The sequence below is a fragment of the Embiotoca jacksoni genome, unplaced genomic scaffold (genome assembly GCF_022577435.1).
Source record: "Embiotoca jacksoni isolate LCO1_2020_lvr unplaced genomic scaffold, fEmbJac1.0.p SCAF_10, whole genome shotgun sequence".
In the NCBI taxonomy this organism is placed as follows: Eukaryota; Metazoa; Chordata; class Actinopteri; family Embiotocidae; genus Embiotoca; species Embiotoca jacksoni.
In genome coordinates this window covers 15,721,994-15,747,772 of record NW_027185230.1, presented here as the reverse complement: position 1 = coordinate 15,747,772, position 25,779 = coordinate 15,721,994, and the positions used below count along the sequence as shown (strand labels likewise).

The window sequence follows — 25,779 nt, the reverse complement described above, 5'->3', positions numbered from 1 at the left end:
TTTTTTCCAGCCGACAGCTTTTTCATCTGAATTTATATATACTTTTATTTGCTGTGTGGAAAAAAGTATTCAAGTCTTTTTGTTTGTTTGTTTGTTTGTTTGTTTTTGATTTACTTATACTGATACAAATTAAGGAATATCGGCTAAATCTAGTTGAAGGAGTAAAAGGTCAAACTTGCCTGCTTATTATGATCATTGATAGAGTGAGTGTACTGGAGCAAAGATGGGGAAAAATTAGAAGCAAATCAGTGACATATGCATGGCTAAGTCACATTATTGTCATGTGTGATGTGACGTCGACGGAGCTTTACGTGTTGAAAACCAGCGGCCCAAGAATCGTGCCCTGGGGGACTCCACACCTCATAGGGATCCACTCAGCTTTATGATCACCAGCGTACAGTAAATATGCCTTCAGGATATGATCTGATCCACTGAACCAAACAATCCATACGGTTGAGCACTACTTTGTTCATAGTTTTCCATGTTTGACTTGAATCCGAGCTCAGATTCTTCATCAGTGCAGTGATTTCTGAAACGGGACTGAATTATAGTATAATAGGAGTGAGATACTTATTATCAGCACATATTTCCAAACATACTGACAAGAGCAAGGATGATGGTAATGTTGTAGCTCATTTATATATTGTTTAATCTGTTAAAATGTATTTTATTTTGTAAGTTGATCAAATGTTTTATAAGTGACTTGAGATGTCAAATAAACGTAAAAGAGAACAGAAATATTCAAATACACTTCTTAAGTACATTACTTCATTTCGTGTACTTTGTTTCTTTCAGTGGGGAAGGAAGTACTCAGATTTATTTATCAGGTGGGCAACACTAAAAAAAAAAACTGATTTATTTAAATTTGTACTTATATTGTGCCAAATTACAACACAACAGGTTATTTCAGGGCACTTAACACAGTGAAGTCCTTTAAACAGAACTTAACAACATACTCAACAAAAAATGTAATTTAAGATAAAAATGCAAAAAGCACTGCATACAGAAAATGTATCCTTTAAATATACTATAATATCACTGCATTATCACTGGGTTTTATCATTGTTAGCTGTTGGTGTTTAAATTGCGTTTTGCCTTAAAACAGTTGATCCATGTGAAGATATGTAAAAATATTTATTTTAATAAATGTATGTCTAATATCTTTATTTGTGTTGTAAGTATAGTATTTACATCTGTCAGATAAATGTTGCAGAGTCAAAATGACAATATTTCCCTCTGACAGGCTGCAGAGTAGAGATGTATGAAGGAGAAGAAAATGGAAATAATAAAGTACAAATACCTCTAAACTTTACTTGTGTCTATTTATTTCACACCCCTGTCTTATAATAATAACTTTACTGCTGAACATTGACGGGGATTTTGGTCCTTCCAGAGCATAAGGAGAGGGAGGAAGCTACAATTTGGCCTGAGGAGGAGGAGGAGGAGAGAGGGGAGGAGGAGGAGGAGGAGAAGAGAGAGGAGGGGGAAGAGGGGAAGAGAAGGAGGAGTGGGAGGAACTTGCAGAGTTGCCTCTAGATTTCATTGAGAACTCGGAAGGCACCAAGTTAACATCTATGAACTGAGTCCCGTCCAAGACTTTTTTCTTTTACTCTCTCTGTTGGATTTACCTTTTCTTTTCCTTTTTTATCATAAGGATATTTATTTCAAACCAACATCTGGAGTATCAAACCGCGGATCTATGCGAACCCAACGCGGGAGTCAACGACATTTGTGAAGTTGAAGAGGAGGAATGTATCGTTTCTTTGTGAAACTAACATTTCTGATTCCGGCAATCGTCATCTCACAAGGTAAACAGTCTTTTACAAGATTTGTCGCCGGGCTGAGACTGAGCGGGGAAACTCGGGGCAATTACATGCAGGCTTTGGAGAAGTTAGTGAGCGATCAGTAAAAAAGCTAGATTGATTTGATGAGAACACCTTTCCACCCCTGAAATGACTAGTGACATTTTAGAAAGTGATCACAGCATTTTAAATCTCAGAGAAACTTGACGCGCTGTTACGAGCTTTTCTGTGTCATGGGAACGAGTTTACTACAAGTGAAGGTGCCAAACGCTGCAGTGCGCTTGTCTGCTGACTTCCACACTGCTCACTTGTGGAAGATGCACGAATCGTTTAGTTTGCGCAGGCAGACCGGTCATACTAACAGAATATTGGCCTCATACTTTTGGTTCAACGGTAACTTATATGTAAAACGTAATATTTGGACAGAAACTCGTATTTTAACTGCGTCTAATTAGATGTTTTTTCTTGTCAGAACTTTTTGTTTTGGTTATAAAAGTAGATTGTTGGGCTCTTTTGAATTGTTCTGAGAAGTGGTTTTAAATAACATTGGAGATAATAGAAGTTGGTGCGTGTGTTGGGGCGGGGGGGACGCGAAAGGGAGGGGGGTGCAAGACGGGAGGGGGGGGGGGGCTTTTGTCTGCATGTGTGGGAGAGTGTTGTGAGTGCTGGGTGGAGGATGGAGGTGTGTGTGTGGGGGGAGGGGGGCGCTGTTATTCTCGTCTGCCGGTAAACAATGCCCGAGGAGAGTGTTTTATGGCTCGTGCTGGACTCTGATTTCTTTTGTTCCGCATCTGAGCCCCGCAGCTGCTGCGCTCTCCCCGCAAAAAAGCGTGCGCTCCCAAAGCCACGCACCAGGCGCTCGTGGCCTCACCGGTGTCCACAGCAGGCATCCCAATATCCCCCACGGACACTCGCGTAACCAATCAATTAAAAGATCACAACGTGCAAGCGCGTGTGTGCATTAAAATTGAAATTCCTGTGAATAAAGATGAATTTTAAAAATCGATCTGATGAATAATTTCCGAATTATTTCAGAACAGACTAATCCTTGTTAATCCCAGCAGCTAGTTTAACTGCACAGATCTCTCTTGCACCGAATGCATTGAAAGTTCATGTTGGATTAAAGATGTGTTTTAATATTTGACATGCTCTCAACAGGTCTAAAATGCTCCTTACCCACTGAGTCATGCCTTAATGGAGGAAGGTGTGAAGCCACGTCCAATGGAAATGGAGAATGCAAGTAAGTAAAAAGCAGCAACGTGATGCACTAGATGTTGCACTGCAGACCGGAATAATGCATTAACACTCACTGCTATCTTTTTGTGTGACTTTGAATTTGTGTGGCCTTCACAGTGCACTGTAGAGTAATTTTTGTACTTGAAAGTGCTTTTTGGTCGGGAAGAAAAGGGGACACATATTCCTCCTTTCATTCCAGCCTTTGAGCGGGCCCTGTGCCCAGCAACCGGGGGCCTTTGAGTTTCTGCTGGGCCGGTGTGCTGCTGTACCCCTCGAGAAGCCGCGTCGCTCTATGCACACATTCTCCATAAAGAAAAGACTTTTAAAAAGTGAAGAAATAAAAAAAGAGAGTGCAGCTCCTGAGTGTTGGAGAGGGGAAGCTGGACAAAAGGCCCCCCCCCCCCACTCCTCCTCCATCAGCAGCACCGTTAATGAATGCAAGACCCCTTCGCCGGCAAAGTGAGAGGACGCGTCCAGTCCTAAATCTTGTTTTTCTGCCCTTTCATGGGCGACAGCTGGGGCTCGCCCGCCGCCCGTCACCCATTGTCCTGCAGTCAGAATAATGCTGTGTGACTAATCTGAGTGGGGCTTCCCATCATGCCACAGCCACCCCAAACACCATAACACACACCAAACCCCTGCAATAACCCTCCCGCCCCCTTCCCCCTTCCAGCCCTAAACCCCCCTCCTCCAAAAGGCTTGTCTTCTTCATTCTGAATGGATAGACCACCCCCCGCCCCCCCTACCTCACTCGCTTGTGATCTCCATTTGAAAGCCAGATGGCTGTGAAATGTAATTGGATTGGATGTCGAGAGAGTGAGATTAATTGGAATAAAGTGCAGAAATTCGAAGGCAAACAAGTGGGAACAGACAGACAGGCAGATGTGGGCTGTTTGTTTAGACTAAGGATTGATGGTAATAGTTTGTGGGTGAGAAACTCGATACGCTAACATATTCCCATCAGCTGACCTTCGTGTAAATCCGTGAGCTTGCTGATTGAATGTGTCGAAAGATGAGGTGAAAAGAGGACGTCGATTTTCAGATTTTATCCGTGGACAATCCTGAGACTGAAACAGATGAAAAATTTGAATTGTGATTTCCAGCTGAAGAATCTTCAGAATTTTTTTTTTGTATTTTTTTTTTGTATTTTTTTTTTTTTGTATCTACATCTGTAAAGAAACTCAGAGGTGGCCTGGTTTACCCTCAGGGCATGTGGTCATGGCAGGCGCTTCTCTGGTCTGTGGGGACAAGGGGGAGCTATTGAAGAGCCTCTGCCTCTAGCCCAGGGCCGCCAATTCACAATGTCTAATCTGCACACTCCACACACACACACACACACACACACACACACACACACACACACACACACACACACACACACACACAGATCTCCACACGTGTGCACACACTGGCTCGCAGAAACTCTCCCTCCGCCCCCACAAAGCTGTTATTGTGGACTCCATCTCTGCTCAGCCCAATTAAAAACAGACAGGATAAGAGCATCACTTCACCCACCCGCGCTCACTCTTCCTCCTTTGCTTTCCTCTCATTAATCATTCATCCCTGCCAAGCCAGGCAGCTCTCAGTCGCAGGGCGCACTGGGAGATTCAAAGGTCACAGTGTGGCGTCTGTATCATCCCTATTTTCAATTTCTACGTCACATTTCCCGCTGCCAGATTGATTTTGTGTTGATGATACGGGTGGAAAGTCCACTCGTGGTTACAGCGAGGATGTCTGCGTGAAAGAAGTTTCCCAGATGTCAACTTGAATAGGTTTAAGATGTCTAGTTTCCCTCACAAGGTCCTGAATGGTAGGGCAAAGGTATAAAATGCAAAATTGCTTTAGACCCACGCACGCAGCCATTGAAGTCGAGCGAGTCGTGCTCTGTGTTGTGGTTTATGCAGCGGCGTGTAAACATATGGGGGCACAGATTTGAGTGGCAAGATAGATTTAAATCCGCTTTCAGAACAGTTCCCACGAGTGTGAGAGTGAAATCACAAGCCGGCATAGAAAACAAGGTTAGGCTTGGTATAGACTGGACATAGTCTGCTCTATGTGGGAAAACAAATTTTAAATATGTTTGTAATTACAAGCTGACGGGAAACAGTCAGGCAGACTACATTGTCAGTGGCTACCTCAGCAGGTCTCTCACTATATAGTTTGTTAGGTTTGCTTTAGTTGGTCAATTTTGAATATTGTTTAATATGACAATACAAAAAAAAAAAATCATACATTAAAACAAGTGTCAACAAGCTGGACTCTTGTTTTAATTCACTAAAGCCACTTTAGGACAGCATTTCTTTGTAAAGGTGTACATGGAGAAATTTGAAAAGAGACAAAGAGGGACCATGAGAAATTGTATTAGTTTGATTCAAGAGCTTTCTTGTTCAGTTTTGGGGGAAATCAGAATCTAGAATCAGTGTGTAAAAAGTGGCGGTGTTGCACGAGACACACGGAAACAAGAACAAGTGTTGGTAACGAGGAAGCACTCGGGCATGATTCTGTGAAGTAAGGGGTTATCTGAAGGTCTCGGGCTTCCTGTTTCCCATGGAGTTGTAGTCATCTTGTTATATAGGCAGCTTGAAAGCATGCAAGGGAAGGTCCTGTGAGTCAAATTTAGTTTCCATTTGTGAGGCAGTAATGAGGGCACGGCGGAGTTGAAAGGTTGTTGCCCTCCACCCTGCCTTTGCACGACTCACTGGCTGTTGATGCGGCTTTGCTGAAATAGACACTGTTTTGGTCAGAGGTAACTGTTAATAATAAACCCAGAAAACATCTCAACTGTCTCCTTACGTGTCTCAAATACCACAAGACGTCTTGACAGAAATAGACCCGAAAGCAAGAATCGGCTGAAAGTCTGCGGCGGTCGGTGCGATCATCAGACCTCTGACCTTGCACGGAGCTGTCTGGTGTTGCATATTGATGATAAAATGTGTCGGCCGTGAAGACTGTCCAGAGCGCGTCCAACACTGCTACAAAGATGTTACCCTCTCCCTCAAGGAATGCTGCTCTTCATTTGTCCTCCTATAGGATTACCAGGCAGGTCTCTGTGAAGGCTCAGCTCCATTTGGGCTTAAGCGAATCAAGAGCATACAAGTGCCTGGTGGGGTTAAGTGTGCCTGCTGGTTGGGGCTTTTATCGGGGTTTAAGCTCTAAGGCTGCCACTCCCCTGGTTGGGCCCATTCCCTAGATGCCAGGGCCCCTCTGACACAGCGTGAAACAAGGTTGATGGGGCGATGGTTCAATCTTTTTTACCCCACGTAGAAGCAAAGTCAGCATTCAAACTTTGAGGAAACCCTCATAAATGTTCACAATATTTAACACAAAGACCTATTTTCCCACATTTACTGGTGGCGTGGCCGCTGAGTAGACCGATCTGGAGATCCTCAGAGGGGAGCAATCAAAGCTGGGCTGTCGGAGGAGACGGATAAGAAGCCATTTTCGCTCTAGTGGGTGCTGAAAGTTCACATTTATCAGCACAGGCTGTCAGAAGTAGAAATGTCAAGCTCTTCTACATGTCAATATGACGAGTTACATGTGTATGTTGTAGTCAAGAGCATGAGAGGAAATGTTGGAGCCCCTTAATGTGTTTCATGTCACCGTACAAATTGGTATTCCTGCCAAAAGAAACAAGAAAATCTGAGAAATAATGGTGTCAGACTGAGGACGCTGTGCTGCCATGTTCTGTAGTCAGCTGATTGATGGTGATCAAAGTAAGTGACTCCAGGCTAGAGGTTATTTGTTGCACTAATAACCATCAAAAGAAGTGAAGTGGCGGGGAGGTGTTTTTTTTCTAGGTTGAGTGTGAGGTGGGATGAGGGACTGAGTGAATGAATCTGCCCCCAGTAAAAGAAGGTGTTGTATCACACACACACACACACACACACACACACACACACACACACACACACACACACACACACACACACACACACACACACACACACACACACACACACACACAGACAGAACAACACAACCTGTGTAAGTTGTGACCCTGGTGTTTGTTAACTGGCATTTTGTGCATGGAAGTGATCTCACGGTCATTTGTCCAGCAGGTCCTCAGTTCTTGTCACCCTGACTGACCCTCGTAAATCTTCCACCTTCACTCATTTTAGACGGGGAGACAGGATATCGTAGGGACTTGTCATCTTTATTTGTCCCTAATAACAGTTTAGGAAAGTTGTTTAAAGCAGGAGGCTTGATTGCTGTCTTTTACAAAGCAGACACAGTACAATACACACGAAACGCAATGATGTCAGGAGAGTACAACTTAAGAGACCAAGTTGGTGTAGAACAAGGGAAATGTTTGTGGAAGAAATCTCATGCATGAGTTTATTTCCGACAAAAATGAAATGATCTTATCACAAATACGGTTTATTATGACACTACCACTCTCAGCTGTGGTTCAGCCGTCTCTTAGTGGGATTCTTAGTGATGCTTTTAGTCTGTAATTAAGTTTTGAGTTTGACAATCATGTTACAAAATATCCGATTAGCAGTTTTACCAGGCCGCGATGAATAAACTTCACTGTAAGTATGACTATTACACACCATTGATCATTGTATTGTGCAGTAAATTAATTGTAGTGGGACTTCAGAGCCCTCCACATTCAGAACATTTTTCATTTTGTCCAGCGGAGCGACATTGTTCTGTTCTGGTCCTACTAACAGATGTGGACCGCAGGGGTCAGATCTTGGCTAATGATTAGACACATCCAAGGGAACATCAGCTAACCAGACAAAATGAATGAGGAGGACGGGGCAGAAACAAACACCAAAGAGAGAAAAAAGGAGGAGTGAAAGTTGAGGCGAGAAGTGGGTGGAGGGTGGGGGGCGAGAGAGGAGATGGTGATCATATAATACTTTTGTGAGCAGCATGAAAGGAAACACCAGGAGTACAAAAGTCACACACATGCACGATTACTGTATGCACCCCTCAACCACTTTACATAACATTTTCCTCAGCGGTGGCATTTCCAGCGCACAGTGTGGCTGGTTTTTGTGTCGGAGGATAAAGTCACCCCAGAGTGACAGATGGTAGATCGGGCCCAGCGGGGAGAGAAGGCAAAGAGGCCATCCCACAGTCACAAAAGTGTTTCGGGGTCAGAGGTCGGGGAAGCATCTGCTCTGGCCTGAGGGGACATTGCAGCGCTGGGAGAGACCTGTTGCCGTGTTGTGTGCTGCTGGTCTTTTCAGCGTGTGGGTGGATCTTTATCTCAGACTGCACTGACTTCAGGACAAAGAGGATCTATTACAGTTAGTTAGCGTGGGGTGACAAACACACACACGAGTACGCGCGCCGTTAATCCATGAGTAACATCTCCGTTTCGTTCTACCGGGTGGGGTTTTTATACTACAACAATGACTTGCCTTTGTGAATATTCAGTGTGTTTTCACAGGAAACAGGGAAACTTCAAAACCCACCCCAAATGCTTTTTACAATCTTCTGCCAATTGCAACTGTCTGGACTCCCTGTGGAGCACACGAGACTGTTAAAAACTCCCTGATTGGTCTCACCTAACTAAGTCAACAACAGTTTTCCGCAGTGCCGTGCAACATAAGGGGGAACGCTGTAAAAAACAAACTGCTCCGACATATAAAAAGTCCATGCTGGTGCAAAACGAGAAAATAGAGCCATGAAAGCCTAAATGTATGTTAAAGGATGAAACTAGAGGGGCAGAAATTGTATAAAAAAAAAGGGAAATAAAAAAGGGAACAGGTAAGGAAGAGAGGAATTAAGAATGAGTGGTATGGTTAAAGGAGGAGGAATTGAAGAGACAGAAGTTGCAACAGCTGACTTCACATGGGTTCTTTATGTCCCTGGAGGAGAGGTTGGCTTGTCAGCACCCCCATCTGAGAAGGGGACAGAGGGGAGGAGGAGAAGGAGGAGGGGTGGGGGTGGGAGGGAGGAGGAGAAAGGAGGCTGGGGGAGGAGGAGGAGTCCTGTCCAACAGCTGCCTTCATTAACATGCGCACCTGCTCCCTATGGAGATACTAGGAGGCCAACAGATGCCTTCCCTTACACATAAACACTCACGCTCGTGTGCAGTGCAACTACACACTCACACAAGCCCCCCAATTCAAACATAAACACTTTTTTTTCTGCTGACTTTAAATGCTCCTTTACGTGACAGATGGGACTTCACTGTTAGGTACAAGCTGCAAATCAAATGATGTCTGAGCAGTTGGCAAAATCAGATTTAGTGAAATTCCTCGTGATTCCTCATTTTTTGTTTGGAAATGTAACACTATTAAAAGAGGTGGATGATCATCTCAAACATCTCTAACCTGTTGTTTCACTGATCAGCCGGTCTGAGGTATGTGAGGGTAGCAGTAACCGTCCTCGGTCTGGATGGGAGGGAAGCAGCCGAGGGCTTAGGGCCTGAATGCAGAGCTTCAATATGGGACATCCATAGGCGGCACAGTCCCCTTGATCTCTCCGGTCATTCAGGATGAGTGTGGACAGCGTGGGCACGAAAGGTAGATGGGAACAGGCTGCTACGGCTAGACTGTTTTGTGGCGTCTGTTGTCCCGGCAGAATGTGTTTTCAAGGTTCTGAGGGAGTCTAATCCAGAGAGACACACTAGAACAACATGCTGTCCCAGTCCCGCTGCAGTGGGACTTTGCTGGGCGGGAAACTTTCAGTGCCCTTCCACTCCTCCCCCTTTCACCCTCCCTCCTGTTATTCCCCTTTTGTTTCGATAATTGTTCCCATGATTTAAACAAAACAAACAACAAAAAAAAAAAAGATCCTGCTTTTTCTAATCATCCCTGCTCCTCCTCCTCCTCCTCACTGTCTATTCCCCAGGTGTCCCAGTGACTACGTAGGCAACCGCTGCCAGTATCCGAGCCCCTGCAGCCCGTCGCCCTGCCGCAACGGTGGCGAATGCCGCGCCGTCTCCCATGGCAACACGTTTGACTTCCGCTGCGTGTGCCGCCTGGGTTTCACCGACCGGCTCTGCCTGACGCCCACCAACCACGCCTGCATGAGCTCCCCCTGTCGCAATGGAGGAACATGTGATCTCATTACTCTCACTGCCTACCGCTGCCACTGCCCACCCGGGTGGTCAGGTATGTAGCTACAAACTTTACGAGTATACTTCTCCTGTTCCCGATTCAACCATGAACCATTATGATTAACTCTCTTTTACTGTCTTTTTTGTTTTTCAAGGCAAATCTTGCCAGGTTCCCAACCCGTGTGCCTCCAATCCATGTGCAAACGGCGGCCAATGCTCGGCCTTCGATTCCACCTTCATCTGCACCTGCCTACCCGCCTTCCACGGGCAAACCTGCAAGCAAGACGTGAACGAGTGTGCCCAGATTTCCTCTCCTTGCCTTAACGGTGGCGTGTGCGTGAACGAGGTGGGCTCGTACCACTGCCGCTGCCCCCAAGAGTACACCGGCCAGCATTGTGACACCCCTTACATGCCGTGCAGCCCCTCGCCGTGCCAGAACGGAGGCACCTGCGTCCAGAAGGGAGACACCACCTACGACTGCAGCTGCCTTCCAGGTAACACACAAACATCAACACATGAACAAGTAGAATAATGCAAGTTAACGTCTTTCTGTTAACATATGGAGTCGCACACAGTTAGTGACTGTTAACATCAGTTGACCTAAAAAAATGTGTCTTTTGTTGTTGTAAAATCTGATTGGGTGGGGTGGCTAATCTCTGGTTACCCCCCCTCCCCTCTCTCTCTGCCAGCCTCCACTGGCGGGATGCAGTCACACAGACGTTTCCTTCTGATAACCACCGGCAGACCCACACAGATACACACATGCACATAAAACCTATGGATATACACACCCTATTCACGAGGTCACAAACTCACAAAAATATCTTGTTTTTCAGCTAAATACAGCCAGTCTGCCTGCCAGATTTATTGTGTTGGCCGCTGCAGAGCTCTCCTTGCTGCTGTTACTCAGGACACAAGCTGTGGAGAAACTCTCTCCCCCCCCCCAAAAACCACATTGCACTGAACCCTTTTTTCTTTCTGCAAGAGGTTCAATAAATATAGTTCATTTAAGCTGCCAGTCGCCTGCATTTTTGTCTAATTGTATGCTTATGATCAGCACAGAACATGTTGTTTGGATATGCAGATGAATGAGGGATATTGCAGGGTTGTGTGTTAAAGTTTAATCCATGCTGTGTGGCTCTCGTGGGTGTCTGTGCTGGAATGCGTTTAGATAGCGGAGCTGCACGGGCACCTGCAGAGCTGCGGGTTGATTGTTAATCAGACTATAGCGCCTGTTAAACACCCACTCAGCCTTTGATGTCTGAGAAGCTGCACCGTCATCTACGGGACATTAAAACACTCCGCCTTGAGGACGTGAAGAGCTTATCTTTTTAATGTTGCTACACAGTGATGACAGTAGGAAGGAAAGGTGTGATTATTAACCAAAACTAAGTGTTGCCAGAACGTTTTCTGTCACTCTCTTACTCTGCATCTTCACACCTCGACTGTTTGTGTCTTGTTGTTCGTCAGGCTTTACAGGCCCCCACTGTGAGCACAACATCGATGACTGTCCAGGCCACAACTGCCAGAATGCTGGTGTGTGTGTAGACGGGGTGAACACCTACAACTGCCAGTGTCCCCCTCATTACACAGGTGACCTTTCACTTACAGACCTCTTTAAAAAAACAACAACAACAACAACAACAACAACGTGAAAACTAAAACACACAACAAACATTTACAAACTTCCTTCCAAACTCTTTCAGGTCAATACTGCACGGAAAATGTGGACGAGTGTGAGCTGATGCCCAATGCCTGCCAGAACGGAGGCACCTGCCACGACACGCACGGCAGCTATCACTGCGTGTGCGTCAACGGGTGGATGGGCGACGACTGCAGCGAGAACATTGACGACTGTGCCAGCGCGGCTTGTTATCACGGCGCTATCTGCCACGACCGCGTGGCCTCGTTCTTCTGCGAGTGTCCTCACGGACGCACAGGTACGACTATTTGTGGCCCTTCCAGGACAGACTGTGCGGGCGGATCGTGGTCTTTATGAAGAGAGTTTGATGTAACGTTTTGGTGCCTGCAGGTCTGCTGTGCCACCTGGACGACGCCTGCATCAGCAACCCGTGTCAAAAGGGCTCCAACTGTGACACCAACCCTGTCAATGGCAAGGCAATATGTACCTGTCCCCCAGGTTACGCCGGATCCGCATGCAACCTGGATATTGATGAGTGCTCCCTGGGTAAGTTATAAAGTCAGATGTTTCTTTCGTCTGGTTTTGGTTACAAATTCATTCCTAGATGGACTGAGATTTATGAAAACTTGTACCTTTTAAATGTTCCAGGTGCCAACCCTTGTGAGCATGGTGGTCGCTGCCTCAACACAAAGGGCTCTTTCCAGTGTAAGTGTCTTCAAGGATACGAAGGACCTCGTTGCGAGATGGACGTCAATGAGTGCATGTCCAATCCTTGCCATAACGACGCCACCTGCCTGGACCAGATTGGAGGCTTCCACTGCATCTGTATGCCGGGTAAGACAAAAAGAAAGAGACCGTTCAGTGCACACATCTTTAGGAATTTTGTTAAAGATTTTGTTTTGTTTATGCAGTCTGTCAGTCACTAGGATGAGAAAACAACTTTTTTATCTCTCATTTCAGGATACGAGGGCGTGTTCTGCCACATCAACACAGACGAGTGCGCGAGCCAGCCTTGTCTCAACAACGGCAAGTGCATCGACAAGATCAACTCCTTCCACTGCGAGTGCCCCAAAGGTAAGAAAAAGATGAATGACGGTGTAAAGAAATAGATTCTTGGATCATTTGGGCCTCATTCAAGCCCTTTTTGGGAGCGATAATGGGAACAGAGAAGAGGCTATAAACGAGTGGATCATTAACCCATCTGTCAATGAGTATAGCACGCCTGGTTCACAGATTGAGTGTCAATGATTTACTTCTTCTAATAGTGTCACTGAAGGGTTTTTAGGGGTGCCCAGACCGCGGAAACATTAGCATATTTGGCGGGCACCGGAGTTTGTGTAAGAGCTTAGCGCCAAAACTGGGGGCAGGGATTGGTTGGTAGCCGGTAAGCTGGAGGCCATTGTGTTGTGGTTTGAAAGAGAGATTTCACTGCACAGTAAGAGCTGAGAAAGGGGTGGGGGTGGGGGGGTGGGGAGGGGGGTGAAGTGAGTGTTGTGGAATGGTCTGTTAGGACTTTCAGCGTCCTGCAGACCTACTTCAGATGCACGATCACTTTCACATTATGCACATTGTAGATTTTGAAAATCTCACGTATCTGTTTAGAAATATAAAGAGAAGTCTTGAGTTTTTGGTTTTGCGTGTGCAGGTTTTTCAGGAAATCTGTGTCAAGTGGATATTGACGAGTGTGCCAGCACCCCCTGCAAGAACGGAGCTAAATGCACAGATGGTCCCAACAAGTACACTTGTGAATGTGCTGAAGGTACACCAAACTTTTCTTCTCCTGTAATATATTGCCTTTTTCTCCGGTCCAAAAAGTGTTGCAGTTGTTAAGTCTTTTCTCTCCCTCTTCCCAGGTTACACAGGGCAGCACTGTGAGACTGACATCAACGAGTGCTACTCTGATCCCTGTCACTACGGCACCTGTAAGGACGGCCTGGCCTCCTTCACCTGCTACTGCCGCCCCGGCTACACCGGCCGCTTGTGTGAGACCAACATCAACGAGTGTCTGAGCCAGCCCTGTAAGAACGGTGGCACTTGCCAGGACAGGGAGAACACGTATATTTGCTCCTGCCCTAAAGGCACTGCAGGTGAGGTTTCCGCTCTCCTCATAAACCTCTGAAGGTCTTCAAGTGAAAATGTTTCCTTATGTTTCTCCCTATTTATCTTCCAATGCACAGGTTTCAATTGTGAGGTGAACCTCGACGACTGTAAGAGCAAGCCCTGCGACTACGGGAGGTGCATCGACAAAATCAATGGCTACGAGTGTGCCTGTGAGCCGGGTTACACAGGTGAGCGCTGGGTGGAGTTTACAGGTGCACGGGGTGGTCCCCTGAGCTTTGGGAGGGGCAGATAGGACAGGTGGCTGGCGGGTCCACTCCTGAGGAACAATGGTGTCAGGTTGCCTGTTGTGGGATGAGGGAAAGAGAAAGGGAACACAGCCCCCAACCTGATACATGCACAAACACACACACAAAGCACTAACTTTGTTTGCCATTTGAAAAGACGGTGACGTTGATCCTGGAAAGACTCTGTAAGGTGATACTTTAAAAGGAAAAGAGAGCAGCCTTTAATCACATATCTGATGTTTATTAGTGCGTAACTGCCAGACAAATCCCACTCAGATTAAAGTGTTTTCACTTTATTTATTTTGCTGTCACTCATCTACCTTTCATGTGCGGGCATTTAGAGCTTTGGTGGCAAAGTCTTATCTCAACAAGTGGACCGCTCTGGTCTCCCTCCCTTTCATGGCCCAACAGAGCCGGTTCTGACTGGTAATGGCTGTGCGATTATGCTAAAAAGGGGGCAGGGAAGGAGGAACAAGTGTGTGTGTGCAGGCTGCTGTGCATCCCTCCTCCTCCTCCTCCTCCTCTTCCTCCCCTCCATCTTTTTGTGCTGACGGGGTGAGTGTGGAAGGCAAGGCAGGACTGAGACACAGAGGGACAGAGGACTATTGTAACTGAAGATCAGGCAGTTGGGCCCTCCCCTCCTGATTGATGAGTAGCAGAGGAGGAGGGAGGTGGGTAGGAGATCAGAGGGGGGTTTAATTGTTACTCGGCCGTGTGTGAAATGGGTCTGGCCTTCTGTCCCTGTAAACAGTCCTGGGTGAGGTTAGTTCTCCCTGGATGGGGGGTGGTGTGTGTGTGTGTGTGTGTGTGTGTGTGTGTGTGTGTGTGTGTGTGAATAGGGAAGAGTAGCTACAACCCCCCCCCCCCCCCCCCCCTGCTTCTCCTCCCCTTTCTCTCCTGGCAGCACCTCCCTCTCTCAGATCCAGCTGAAGCCCTCCTTCTGCCTATTCAACAGGGCCTCATTCAATCAATGGAGAAGAAGTAAAAGGGCCTCCAGGGGCCACCAGGCCAGGCACACATTGGAGCTGCTAAAGCTTCTGCTCGCTATTGTCCAAAAGCTACACAGTTCACCTCAGCTCGCAGCTTATAAAGGCTTAAAGAATACCACAGCAGTGAGCAAAGCATCCAGCTGTTCGGCCCCCCAGTGTACATATTTATCAACCGCCATCTATCAAAAGGAATATTTGCTACACTGTCCTAAAATCCTACGTCACTGTCTTACAGGAGCGATGTGTAACATCAACATCGACGACTGTGCCATCAACCCCTGTCACAACGGGGGCACATGTGTTGACGGCATCAACAGCTTCACCTGCTTGTGCCCAGAGGGCTACAATGATCCCACCTGTTTGTCACAGGTGGATGAGTGTGGGAGCAACCCCTGCATCCACGGCCAATGCCAGGACCTCATCAATGGGTGAGAACAGAACAAATGTTAAGATGAGTAAGCAGCAGAAAGTGCAACAAACAACAACAAAAACATCACTAATCTGTCGTTTCTTATTTCTACTTAAGCTACAAATGTACCTGTGACTCTGGCTGGAGCGGCCCGAACTGCGACATCAATAACAACGAGTGCGAGTCCAACCCGTGCATGAACGGGGGAACCTGCAAGGACATGACCAGCGGATACCACTGCACGTGCAGAGCCGGCTTCACCGGTCAGTTACGACCCTCCGTGTCACTCTCCTCTGCCTGTAGTCATAGAGACTGAGTGGCCCACATCTAACCAAGAGTGTTCTCTAATCCTGCTACTGTAGGACCTAACTGCCAAACAAACATCAACGAGTGCGCCTCCAATCCCTGCCTCAACCAGGGAACCTGCATCGACGACGTGGCTGGATACAAGTGCAACTGTTTGCTGCCTTACACTGGTACGACATGGAGAAGAATCCCACTAATACCCGGACCGTTACTTTCATTAGCTGCTGTCTTTTCTGCCTGCACGGGTCTTGACGAAGTAAAAACAATCTTCCAGTTTCCACACAACAGATTTATCCTCTGTGGTTTAAGAAAAAAAAAAAACCAGCACCCTACAGCTACAGCTAAGGATGTTTGTGTTTTGGCGTCTCCGCGTGGAAAGATCTGCTTCTCTGCTTCGTAGGGATAACAGTGTGTGTTTTTTGGAATAACATGGCACAGTATATACATAAGCCGGAGAACACTGGACACTGCTGTCCAGCCGTATTCCCACTTCCGCGACGTCCTGTTTCCTGTCTGTGATCACATAATAGCAGGAAACAGGAAGGCCCTTCCTGTTTAGCTAAGTTGTCATGGAAGTGGATAAGGAAGTGGCATGGAAACTAGGCTTTAGAAACTGATGTCAATGTCAAAATAAAGTATTTTACACTACTTGCAACTATAGTGAAATACGATTTATTTGTGATTTGGCATTTCGATATTGAAGGCTGATGCAGCTGCTGCATACTGAAAGAGAAATGTAAACACTGGTGTTCTTTCTGCTACTAGGTGAAAACTGTGAGACCCTGTTGGCCCCATGCAGCCCCAGACCCTGTAAAAACGGTGGGATGTGTAAGGAGTCTGAAGACTACCAGAGCTTCTCCTGCATCTGCCCTGAAGGATGGCAAGGTATACATCTATCCATCTACTTCTGGTTTGTCTCCGTGTGTACCTGTCCATCAATCTATCGAACCGCTAGACGGTGTGATGGTTATTTCTTCAACTATCTTTTCCTTTATCCCAAGGTCAAACATGTGAAATTGACATCAACGAATGTGTAAAGAGCCCGTGCCGCAACAGTGCTCTCTGCCATAACACGATGGGAGGCTACCAGTGCAAGTGCCAGCCGGGTTACACTGGCCAGAAGTGTGAGACGGACATCGACGACTGCAAACCAAGTAAGCAACAGATCCGTAACATTGCGGGAAGCCATCTCATCTATGGTTTTGAAAACTTCATCAATAAATCTCACATCCTCTTTTCTGTGTTTCAGATCCCTGCAGTAATGGCGGTTTTTGCCGCGATGGCATCAACAGCTTCACGTGCACTTGTCTGCCCGGGTTTCGTGGTGTCAGATGCGAGCAGGACATAAATGAGTGTGAGAGTAACCCGTGCAGAAATGGCGCCAACTGCACTGACTGTGTCAACAGCTACACCTGCACCTGCCCGCCTGGCTTCAGTGGCATCAACTGTGAGGTCAACACCAACGACTGCACTGACAGGTAGCTCACCTTGTCAAAATACTCCTTTTTTTTTTTTAACCATTAAACGCACTGAATAATTAACCTTGAAGCGAGTATAATAATTAAATATTTTCTCGTCTTTTTCGCAGCTCTTGCTTCAATGGCGGCACCTGTGTGGATGGAATCAACGCCTTCACCTGCCTTTGTCTACCTGGATTCACCAGCAGCTACTGCCAGTATGATATCAACGAGTGCGACTCGAGGCCGTGCCTCAACGGAGGCACTTGTCTTGACAGTTACGGGACGTACAAGTGCACCTGTCCTCACGGCTACACAGGAGTTAACTGTCAGGTAGGCAGAAATATTCCTGTTTTTTTTGTTGTTTTTTTTTCTTTGGGTGTAAACCTGTCGTGACTTTCATGCGCTGCCTCAATGTATATATAGCATATTAAGTTTTCTCTTTCTTCAGAATCTGGTGCGCTGGTGTGACTCCTCCCCCTGTAAAAACGGAGGTTCTTGCTGGCAGCAGGGAGCGTCTTACACCTGCCAGTGTCAGACTGGATGGACCGGCCTCTACTGTGACATTCCAAGTGTTTCCTGTGAGGTCGCAGCCAAACAGCAAGGTACAGGCATTTCCATCATGTAGTAAATGCTTTTAATATAAATTATGTGGTGTGTCGGCTGTGGGATCTGTACATTGTCTAACTCCATCTTTTGTCTTTAATTGCAGGTGTTGAAGTTGCTCACTTGTGCAGGAATTCAGGCCAGTGTCTGGATGCTGGAAACACACATTACTGTCGCTGCCAGGCCGGCTACACTGGGAGTTACTGCCAGGAACAGGTGGACGAGTGCTCACCCAATCCCTGCCAGAACGGAGCAACCTGCACTGATTATCTCGGAGGTTACAGTTGTGAGGTAGGTCATATAAGACTGATTCAAAGTTTAAATAAAATAAAGCACATGGAAATGTTTAGCTATGTTGGGAGATGGGGATATGTATTTGTTGATACATCTCAAATGTTGGCAACCAAAGTTTAGGTTGGTCCTTTTCATTGGGTTTAAGAGCTAAGCCTGCTTATCATAAAAGAACTATAGTCACCATGTAGACACCCAAATGCACATACAGTATAGCTTTTATAGCTTTACAACAAGGCTGCTGTTTTAGTAACACTTGTTAAGACTGAAATCTCTACTCAATTTGAAATATTGTACAAAATGTGATCTAAATAACAAACTCGACTTGTGTTTTTTTTTTTTTGTCTCTGTCAGTGTCTCCCTGGCTACCACGGTGTGAACTGCACAAAAGAGATCAATGAATGTCAGTCTCAGCCCTGTCAGAATGGAGGCACCTGCATCGATCTCATCAACACGTACAAGTGCTCCTGTCCCAGAGGAACACAAGGTACATAAAGTACCTGCACATCAAGTATATTTGTTAAACAAGGTGTCCAAAACAAACACGATATCTAATAAATATCTAATCCAACGTTTGTCTTCCGCAGGTGTCCACTGTGAGATCAATTTGGACGACTGCAACCCCTTCAGTGACCCTCTGACAAACGAGCCCAAGTGCTTCAACAACGGCAAGTGTGTGGATCGCATTGGAGGCTATCAGTGTGTGTGCCCGGCGGGTTACGTGGGCGAGCGTTGTGAAGGGGATGTCAACGAGTGTTTGTCGGACCCGTGTGACCCCAGAGGGTCCTACAACTGCATCCAGCTCACCAACAGCTACCGCTGTGAATGCCGCACTGGATACACAGGTACTGATGTCATTCCAGCAGCAACAAAACTGCAAGAGGCTAAAATCTCCGCAAGAGTAGCTGGGACTTACTTTTTTGTCTCTGTTCTTCAGGTCAGCGTTGTGACAAGGTGTTTGATGGCTGCAAAGGAAGACCCTGCAGAAATGGAGGGACCTGCGCTGTTGCCAGTAACACACCTCATGGTTTCATCTGTAAATGTCCACCTGTGAGTAAAACAAAAACATCTACTCAGACAGTTGCTCTCCAAAAAGTACTTTCACTGTCCTTTTTTTTGTCTCTAGTATAGCACAATAATCACAGACTGTCAATTTCTGTCGCTGCAGGGCTTCACCGGCTCTTCCTGCGAGTATGATTCTCACTCCTGCGGGAGTCTGAATTGCAAGAATGGTGGTACATGTGTGTCGGGCCACCTCGGCCCACGCTGCCTGTGTCCCTCGGCCTTCACTGGGCCTGAGTGCCAAACGCCCACCGACAGCCTCTGCATCTCCAACCCCTGCTACAACGGTGGCACTTGCCAGGTCACCCCGGACGCTCCGTTCTTCCAGTGCAGCTGCCCCAGCAATTTCAACGGCCTGCTGTGCCACATACTGGACTACTCCTTCGTCGGAGGGTTCGGCCGGGACATCACCCCACCTCCGGAGGTGGAGGTGAGCTGCGAGATTCCTCAGTGTGACGAGTGGGCGGGGAACCACATCTGCGACTCGCTCTGCAACAACCACGCCTGCGGCTGGGACGGAGGAGACTGCTCGCTTAATTTTGATGATCCTTGGCAAAACTGCTCCGCTGCTCTACAGTGCTGGCGCTACTTCAATGACGGCAAGTGCGACGGCCAGTGCAACAGCCCAGGGTGTCTCTATGATGGCTTTGATTGCCAAGGACAGGAAGGACAGTGCAAGTAAGTCTGGAAAAAGTCCATCTGTTTCATAGATTTTTTTTCCGTGGGAATTTATCATAGATTCATGTATCAGAATATTGACCCAGTCTTCTTCTTTTTCTTTCCAGCCCTCTGTATGACCAGTATTGTAAAGACCACTACGCCGACGGTCACTGTGACCAGGGCTGCAACAACGCAGAATGCGAATGGGACGGCCTGGACTGTGCCAACAACATGCCCGAGAAGCTGGCTGACGGACATTTAGTCCTGGTGGTCCACATCCCCCCAGAACAGCTTAAAAATCATTCTTCATCCTTCCTCAGAGATATCAGCAGTGTTCTGCACACTAACGTGGTGTTCCGCCGCGACGCCAAAGGAGAACCCATGATCTTCCCTTACTACGGCAACGAGCAAGACCTGGTTAAACACAACGTACTGAAGCGCTCTGCAGACGGCTGGCCCGAGTGGGCTTCGATGCCGGCCAATGTTTTGGGTCAGGTGAAGGAGAGCGTGTCGTCCATGGTCAGCCCACGGAAACGCAGAGAGCTGGATCCGGTACAAATCAAAGGGTGGGTACCACAGAGCCCAATGTTTCTAAGCAGTATAATGATTTATATTTGGGTTGCAAAAAAAAGTGCACATTGTTAATGTTTCTACGTGTTTCTGCTCGTAGGTCTGTCGTGTACCTGGAGATCGACAACCGTCAGTGTTACCAGCAGTCGACTGAATGCTTCCAGAGCGCCACAGATGTTGCTGCGTTCCTCGGAGCGATGGCTTCCAGCGGGAATCTCAACGTTCCCTACATTGAAGCTGTCACAAGTATGTCACTTATATCCAGCCCTCAAGCCTATTTTAATACATAAACACACAGTATATATATATATATATATATGTATGTATATTCTAATAATGGGCCCCATGATGATATCTCGAGTAATATATGGCAATTTTTTTTTTTTTTTTTTTTTTTTTTTTTGTCTTTCCAGGTGTGAGACCAACTCCGCCCAGCTCCGAGCTCTTCCCCATGTACGTGGTCTTCCTGGGCCTGGCTGCTCTGGGTTTCATCTGCCTGGGTGTTCTGGTGTCCCGTAAGCGGCGACGAGAGCACGGCCAGCTCTGGTTCCCTGAGGGATTCAAAGTATCGGAGCCGAGCAAAAAGAAACGCAGAGAGCCGCTGGGAGAGGATTCTGTTGGACTGAAGTAAGTCGACTTTATACAACCCTTAACCCAAACTCTTAAGTAGACTATCGAGGCAGCTATGCTTTAAACTCTGTAGAATTTAAATCTTTAACTGTGTTATTATATCCTTGACTGGCAGCAGTTAATGTTTTTGCATGATTTGTTTTTGATGTGGTCTAATCTGCCTCCTCTTTTTAAACAGGCCTATGAAAAACTCTGACATCAACCTCATGGATGACAATCAAAACGAATGGGGTGACGAGGATCCAGACTGCAGGCGCTTCAGGGTAAGATGAAACGTTTGATATGACTCTAAATGTACCAAACTCTCTATTGTTTACAACCTTTTTTTTTTTTTTTTTTTTAAATGTGTGCTGCCGATACTGACGCTGTGATGATTGCTGTGTCTTTCAGTGTGAGGAGCAGGCCATGTTAGATTTTGATCACACCGACCACAGGAAGTGGACGCAGCAGCACCTGGATGCCGCTGACCTGCGTATTGCTTCCATCGCTCCTACGCCTCCTCAGGGGGAGATAGAGAACGACTGCATGGACGTGAATGTCAGAGGACCAGGTGTGTGTACCGACAAACTCGGCACTACCGACGTGCTTTACAAAACAGTACATCATTCGGTATCCTGAAAACTCCCTCAAAGATTTCTCTCTTTTGAGCTACAGACACATGACTGAACCCGCTCTCCTCCTCCCTCTTTCCTTTTCAGATGGTTTCACTCCCCTGATGATCGCCTCTTGCAGCGGTGGAGGACTGGAGACCGGAAACAGTGAAGAGGAAGAGGACCCGTCTGCGGAAATAATCTCGGACTTCATTTACCAGGGCGCCAACCTCCACAACCAGACTGACCGCACGGGTGAGACCGCCCTCCACCTTGCTGCCCGCTACGCCCGCTCCGACGCCGCCAAACGCCTCCTGGAGTCCAGCGCCGACGCCAACGTTCAGGACAACATGGGCCGCACTCCGCTTCATGCCGCCGTGGCAGCAGATGCACAGGGAGTTTTCCAGGTAACCGCCTCCTCTTCACGAGTCCCACATCTCTCTAAAGTGTTATTTTTTTTGTCAAAGTTTTTCCAGGAGCATTTCACTAAACAAAGTCTGTGTCCTTACAGATTTTAATCCGAAACCGCGCCACTGATCTCGACGCCCGCATGCACGACGGAACAACGCCGCTGATTCTGGCAGCCCGACTGGCAGTTGAGGGGATGGTTGAAGAGCTTATCAATTGCCACGCCGATGCTAACGCCACTGATGATTCTGGTAGCTAACTTTTTTTTTTTTATCAACCTGTCATCTCCACGCATCCACATGTGCCTCCCTGTGCCGGGGGATATGATAACAAATCCTTTGTATTTGCTCTGTCTGCAGGTAAATCTGCTCTTCACTGGGCTGCGGCGGTAAACAACGTGGAGGCCGCCATTGTGCTGCTGAAAAACGGAGCCAACAAAGACATGCAGGACAACAAGGTATGTGGATTGATATGACTACGGTGGAGCTTTCTGAAAAGTATGGACATTGTTAGACTCACAGCTGTTGTTTTACTTTTTAGGAAGAGACACCGCTCTTCCTCGCTGCCCGTGAAGGCAGCTTCGAGACAGCAAAAGTTCTCTTGGAGCACTTTGCCAATCGTGAGATCACCGACCATCTTGACCAGCTTCCCAGGGATATCGCCCAGGAGCGCATGCACCACGACATTGTCCACCTTCTGGATGAGTACAACGTAGTTCGGAGTCCCGGGCTTCACAGCGTCACATTAAGCACCTCCAGCCTCTCCCCACCTCTCTGCTCGCCCAGTGACTATCTGAGCAACCTCAAGCCCTCCCTTTCTGTCAAGAAGGTTCGCAAGCTCAGCTCCGGGGGAAAAGGAGGGAAGGACGGGGGCAAAGATAACAGGATGAAGAAGAAAAAGTCACTGGATGGGAAGAGTAACTTGCTAGACACATCGGCAGTCCTCTCCCCAGTTGACTCCCTGGAGTCCCCCCATGGCTACCTGTCTGATGTGGCCTCTCCTCCCATGCCGTCACCCTTCCAGCAGTCTCCACCCATGTCTCTAAATCACCTACAAGGCAGTGGAGACTCCCACATGGGCCAGATGAACATGGGTAAGGATATGGGCTGCATGTCTTTTGACCCTAACCCACCCCGTCTCTCCCACCTGCCTGTGTCCAGCCCCAACAGTCAGGGCACAACATCCATAGGTGGCAGCAGGGGAGGCCAGTTAGACTGGGTCTCCAGGATGCACCCAGGCGTAGGCCAGCAGGGAAGCTTCGCCCAGGTGCCGCCCATAACCCACACCATGATGGGCGCCATGCACGGCGTCAGCACTGCCACCCTGTCTCAGATTATGGGCTACCAGAACCTGCAGACCAGCCACCTCGGCTCGTCTGCACACATGATGCAGCAGGCTCACTCGCGGCAGCTCCAGCACCAGAACTCCAACTCCACCACGGCCGGCCAGTCCCTCAACCAGAGCTTCCCGAGCGTCGAGCTGAACGGCCCCGACATGCAGCAGAACAACGGCTCGGGCCGCTCCGTGCCCATCCACACGGTGATGCCGCAGGAGACGCAGATCCTCGGCACCCAGTTTCTCACCCCTCCCTCTCAGCACAGCTATTCAGGCCCCATGGACAACACACCCAACCACCAGCTGCAGGTGCCCGACCACCCGTTTCTAACTCCCTCCCCGGGCTCCCCCGACCAGTGGTCCAGCTCGTCCCCACATTCCAACATGTCCGACTGGTCTGAGGGCATCTCCAGCCCGCCTACAAGTATCCATTCGCAGATGAATCTAATCCCAGACCAGTTCAAGTAGAGACTTGTAAAATGGACCGAACTCTTGGGTGGAAAACAATATACAGTTTCTACAAACAAAGTTCACAGAGAAAGAAAGTGACAAACTTGTCTCCTGCCTGAAGATGCTCCTTTTTTATTATCAGTTTTTATACTAATGATAAGAACAGTTTTAGTAATTTTGTATTTATTTATGTGCTTTTTTTTTTGACCTGAAAAATAAAGAAGATGCTTTTATATTTATGCTTTTTAATTTTTTTCTGTTTTGTTATGTATGGGAAGGTTAGAAACCACTGAAAAGGAGTGTATATCAGAAAAACGGTCTCCTAGATGTGTACACTGGCTATTTATTTGTGTCTTGTGTTGATATTTTCACTGGATTTATTTTAATCTTTTGGCGCAGCAGTCTTCAGAAATTTTATTTTTGGGTTACCCGTTGCTTTATGTTTGTACAGATTTTTTTTTTCAACTTTTCTAGATTATTTTAAATTTTCAGTATTAATTAATTATATTTTAATCTCCTTTGTATTTTTAAGTGACACAGGTTTTGTTACTGAACTACATTTCACAAAGTCTTATCACTGAGTCTGTGTTAGACGTTGATCATATATATATATATTTGATCAACGTCTATGTATATGATGTGTCACCTCCCATGATGTTGCTTGTTCCTTTGCTCTCAGTAACTGAGCAAAGGTAACAGAGATACAGTACTTTGGAGATTTTGGACCTTAAGGCACAAAACAAATATACCTTATTGGCTGAGATGCTTTTCAGAATTAGTTTAAAAGCATCTCAATAGATATAAGCCTACTTTATTAAATATTGGTCTGGGCTGGTGCTTAGTAATTGATTTGTTATCATTTATGACACAAGAACTGTTTCTTTAGCTCATAGTGTATCTCAAATCAGTGATTATGGTTACCATGTTTAACCTGTTAAGTGTTAAATTGCAGACCTGTTGTAGAGCGCTGAAATGTTACATTTGCCACAGTTTAAATGATGCCAGTGTGATTTTGTTCTTTCCTGAGAAAAGCAATGTATTTGTGAGATTTCTAGTAAAAAAAAAAAAAAGTGCAAGGTGGAAAACATTGTTTGTTGGAAGAAATGGGGACCTTTGTGTGTTTAACGGCATCACCTGCACTTTGTATGGTTTAAGGTGTCTAAATGTCATGTTTTATAAACTAATCCAGAGGTAAAGATGTTTTTAACAAAAAGAAAAGTAATTCAAAATCAATCTTCATGCAAAGTTGTAGTTTGCAAAGAAATATTTCCTGATTAAAAATGTTTTGTAAAAATTGTCTTGATTCAATAAACGCTCCGTTTAAGCTTTGAAAATATGACTCCTGATGTTATTGTCTCTTCTGACGTGTGATTGGCAGTGTGAGCACCTCGTCTGAAGTTTCTCATGTTGAGTCCAACATCTCGCAGTAATGTGAAAAATACGCCACAGAAGTTGGTGTCTGATGCTCTCTAGTGTGAGAAAACATTACTGGTGTTGCTAAAAAGCACTGCCGTTAATTTCAGTTTAAATTTTAGACTGAATAAATGTGTGGATAACAGCATCAGTTTATATTTCCAGAATAAAATTACATTGAATTATTGCAGTTTAAAAATGATGTAGTCACTCAATATTGTTGTTGTGTTTATTTCTGCATTCACAAACATTAAGCTGTTACTGCATGAGCACTGGAATAGCTGTCCTAGGAGGAAGACGTTAAGAAGGAAGTAAACGGCATATCAACCATCTCTCAGCTCTTTATTCATTCACTATTCATCCATTATTCATTTCATTCATTGATATTTGGCCCTAAGTGCTGTTCGGGCCAAAAATGGTCAAATGGTTGAGATCAAGAAACTAGAGGCTTTTTCTTCCCTACAAGAGAAGGGAAAACTAAAACTGGACACAGTTGTAATGTTTTCATGGTGTTTTATTTTGAAAGGGATAAAAGCAGGAATTTTATTGTGATAGAGATT

The 25,779-nt window shown here is 46.5% G+C and overlaps 1 protein-coding gene across 1 annotated transcript; it reads left to right on the top strand.

The window, feature by feature from the left end:
- The first annotated feature begins 1,586 nt into the window (after window positions 1–1,586).
- notch1a (notch receptor 1a) lies at window positions 1,587–25,140 on the top strand. Its single transcript, XM_069169379.1, has 34 exons — window positions 1,587–1,808; window positions 2,961–3,042; window positions 9,849–10,111; window positions 10,212–10,550; window positions 11,527–11,649; window positions 11,763–11,996; window positions 12,089–12,244; window positions 12,347–12,532; window positions 12,659–12,772; window positions 13,344–13,457; window positions 13,552–13,785; window positions 13,876–13,986; window positions 15,268–15,460; window positions 15,559–15,704; window positions 15,804–15,917; window positions 16,513–16,632; window positions 16,749–16,901; window positions 16,997–17,225; window positions 17,336–17,537; window positions 17,656–17,809; window positions 17,917–18,101; window positions 18,456–18,588; window positions 18,689–18,946; window positions 19,039–19,151; window positions 19,270–19,841; window positions 19,949–20,389; window positions 20,494–20,639; window positions 20,807–21,020; window positions 21,202–21,286; window positions 21,414–21,573; window positions 21,722–22,020; window positions 22,125–22,272; window positions 22,381–22,478; window positions 22,562–25,140. Exons 1-34 carry the CDS (start codon window positions 1,751–1,753, stop codon window positions 23,822–23,824), a joined length of 7,440 nt encoding a protein of 2,479 aa, XP_069025480.1. The 5' UTR covers window positions 1,587–1,750; the 3' UTR covers window positions 23,825–25,140.
- Window positions 25,141–25,779: the final 639 nt, after the last annotated feature.